This window comes from Eurypyga helias, unplaced genomic scaffold, assembly GCF_000690775.1.
Source record: "Eurypyga helias isolate BGI_N326 unplaced genomic scaffold, ASM69077v1 scaffold255, whole genome shotgun sequence".
NCBI classification, from domain to species: domain Eukaryota; kingdom Metazoa; phylum Chordata; class Aves; order Eurypygiformes; family Eurypygidae; genus Eurypyga; species Eurypyga helias.
The window spans coordinates 37,846-41,256 of record NW_010250594.1 but is presented as its reverse complement, the minus strand read 5'-3'; the positions used below and the strand labels follow the sequence as shown (position 1 = coordinate 41,256).

Here is a 3,411-nt window from a genome sequence, read left to right as displayed (position 1 = left end):
GCTGCCCCGAGCCACTGAGCTCAGGCTCAGGGCACCGCTGTCCCTTGCTCTTTTGAAGCTGCCCTGAGTCCTTTCGACCTCCCTCTTGCCTCGGAGCCTGGGAATCTGCCCTGAAACAGTGTTTTATCCCTCTACCCCCAGCTCTGTGGCTACTGGTGTTTCATTCCTGTTAATCAATATTTAAACAACAAAATAATTAACTTAAGACTGGTTGTATCAAGCCGTTAGAAGGTTTGGACTTTTCCTGCAGGCTTACAGCAGCTTGGAGGACCATAAACGTAAAGACTGCCCTTAAAGATAGGTTTAATCTTAGTTTAGTATGTCTTCAAAGCACTGCATGCGCATATAAACATCGGGCTTATTGTTCACTAGAAGCCAGGCAGCAGGCAAAGACATCCCCCAAAGGAATATTACTTGCCATAAGATAAGTATCGTTACTGCTGCTCAGCGTTCACTTCAAAGTGGGCAATATCCTATTTCCATCTTCTTTCACATCCACTCTTAATTCTTTCACTGTTGGGATGCCAGTTGTGCGAGGTGCACGGTTTCTCAGCGTCTGTTCTTGCGTAAAAGCAGCCAGAAATGCCGATGACGAGAGGAGGCTGGACAAGGACTGGGGGAGAGTTTCACTCTCCATAAGGTTTGTTGCAGGACAAGGCAAGGCAGGTTTCAGGAAGGCAGGGGGAGACTGTCAGCTCCTTTTGCTTTTGTTCAAAGCATGATGTGATTTAGTTAGGGTATTTTCCTGCACAGGGAATGAAAGAATTAGGAAGACTCTGTTGACTTTGTTGTCTTTGGATCGCTGAAGTCACCAATTAAGTGATGCAGAGCAGAGAAGGCAACTGGTTTGCTACAATGACAAAATTAGCCCAGGTATAAAATTTTATGGTGGTGGGGGCTCCTGGTTTGGATCAGGAAACTCAGACCTGCTTTCCCAAGCAGTCCTAGCAGGGCCTCCCCAGGGCTGTGTTTGCCCAGCAGTCACACGTGTGGCAGTGGCCCCCGCAGCCTCCCTGGTGTAGCAGTTGCTAAGAAACATGGGGATTGGATCCCGCCGGAGGTGGAGGTGGTGTCGGTGCCCGTCCCTGGCTGACCTGCTCTCGGCAGGGGACATCTCCCAGCGCAGAGCCCTGCCCGGGCACCTGGGCATGAGGTGTCAGTGGCAGAGGGAGTTCAGAGCACTGGGGGAAAAAACCCCAACCCCACACATTAAAACCCTGGCTCAGAGCCATCTCTGGCTCCGGGCTGCTGCTGTGAGTAGATTGCGTGGCCGAGCTTCGTTGCCAGACTGCCTGATGAAGGGCACGTGTGCCCGTGAGGGGCTGTGTGTGGCGGGCGCAGGGGGAGCTGCTGCCTCTACAGCCCTGCTCAGCATGATGTGCAGTCACCCTGTGGGTGACTCTGGGGTTCAGGGGTTCAGAAGTGACCCACCACCTCCCCTCTGCACCGCTAGTAGCAACTTGTTGCTAATGTAAATGTTCCGTGAGTGCATGTTCCTCGGGGCTCCCTGCTGCACTCCCGTGCTTTTTAGGGCACGGCAGGGTGAAGGCAACGCTGTCGTTGCAAGGAAGGAGAGGCTGGAAGAGTGAACCACGCACCTTAGTGACACGGAGGGTTTTCCCAGAGGAAGGAGAAAGCGAGACTTGGGAAATAAGTGACTGCTGCTTCATGTGGCAAGTCACGGCCAGGGAGTTTCTGATCTGCCTAAAGTTTTAATTGTGCTCCTGATGTGTTAGCAGACGTGCCCAGGATTTTTGCTGCTGTTTACAGCACAGCTGTCAACTGCATCTTGACACGACAGCAGCAGTGTCTGACCGGCTGTGTTCTTTCCAGAGCTTTTCCTTTTCCTCGCTTGCTGTTTCGTGGTGTCGTCTCACTTGTTCTCATTTCTCAGTGCTGACGATGTGAATCCCCCCCTCCCTTGCCCACCCTCTCATTGCAGAATCCAGAGGAGCCATCGGAGGATCGTGCTCACGGGGAGATGATTCCTCATGAAGTCACTGGATCCCTTGCAGAAATCAAATGTGACTTTCCGTTTATCAGACTGAAATCAGAGCCAGCCAGACAGTGAAGCAAGCACAGTGGAGGGGGGACGGCGAAAGATGAAATCCAACCAAGAGCGGAGCAATGAATGCCTGCCACCTAAGAAGCGAGAAATCCCTGCCACAAGCCTGCCGTCAGAGGTGAAGCCGGTCCTGCCAAACGAAAACCACCGTGCGGATAACCTAGCATGGCTCCCCAGCACACCCAGTGGCCAGGGCAGCCTCGGGGGCCGACACCGGCCTGGGGGGACGTCGTCAGTGGAGGTGGGCTTGCAGCAGGGTTTGCACAAGTCTCTGTCTGCGGGGCTGGACTATTCCCCACCAAGCGCGCCCAGGTCCGTTCCGGTCTCCACCACTCTTCCCACGGTGTACTCGCCCGCCCTCTCCCAGTCTGGGACCCCCGTTTCCCCTGTGCAGTACACGCACCTGCAGCACACCTTCCAGTTCGTCGGGCCCCAGTACAGCGGATCGTACACCGGATTCATCCCTTCGCAGCTGATTTCCCCAACAGCCAATTCCGCGACCGGCGCCGTCCACGGCTGTTGCGACCACTCCATCCCAGCGCTCCCAGCTGGAGGCTTATTCCACCTTGCTGGCCAGCATGAGCGGCTTAAGCCAGCAAGGGCACAAAGTTGAGCCGCATCTGGTCAGGACGCCTGGACTGATCGCCGCTGGGTCTCCTCCACCCACCCAGCAGAACCAGTACGTCCACATTTCCAGCTCTTCCCAGAGCACCGTTAGAAACGTCTCTCCTCCAACCATCCCAGTCCCCCTGCACCCCCATCAGACAGTGATCCCGCACACCCTCACCCTCGGCCCTTCCTCCCAAGTGGTGGTGCAGTACACCGACTCGGGGGGCCACTTCGTCGCCAGGGATGCCCCTAAGAAGCCCGAGAGCAGCCGGTTGCAGGCGATGCAGGCCAAGGAGGTACTGAATGGCGAGATAGAGAAGAGCCGGAGGTACGGCATTTCGCCATCTGCCGACATAGGTCTAGTCAAAGCAGGCAATAAACCAGCTCCCCATCATTATGAGACCAGGCACGTGGTGGTCCACTCGAGCCCCGCCGAGTACGGTGCACGGGATTCCTCAGGTGTCCGAGCCTCCGTCATGGTGGTCCCCAACAGCAGCACGCCCACGGCCGACATGGAGGTGCAGCAGGCCACCAACCGCGAGACCTCTCCCTCAACCCTCAACGACAAGGGAAGCTTGCACTTAGGAAAGCCAGCCCACCGGTCCTACGCCTTGTCTCCGCAGCAGGCTCTGGGCCACGAGGGGGTGAAGGCAGTGGCCACGCTGTCCCCTCACACCGTCATTCAGACCACCCACAGCGCCTCGGAGCAACTCCCCGTCGGGCTGCCGGCGACGGCC

At 56.4% G+C, this 3,411-nt stretch overlaps 1 protein-coding gene across 1 annotated transcript in view; it reads left to right on the top strand.

Annotated features, from left to right (window-relative positions):
- Window positions 1-3,411, top strand: part of ATXN1 (ataxin 1) — an 88,241-nt gene that overhangs the window by 76,515 nt on the left and 8,315 nt on the right. Inside the window, 2 exon segments of the mRNA XM_010151707.1 lie at window positions 1,943-2,575; window positions 2,577-3,408. Coding sequence (XP_010150009.1) covers window positions 2,103-2,575; window positions 2,577-3,408 — 1,305 coding nt within the window. The 5' untranslated portion in view covers window positions 1,943-2,102.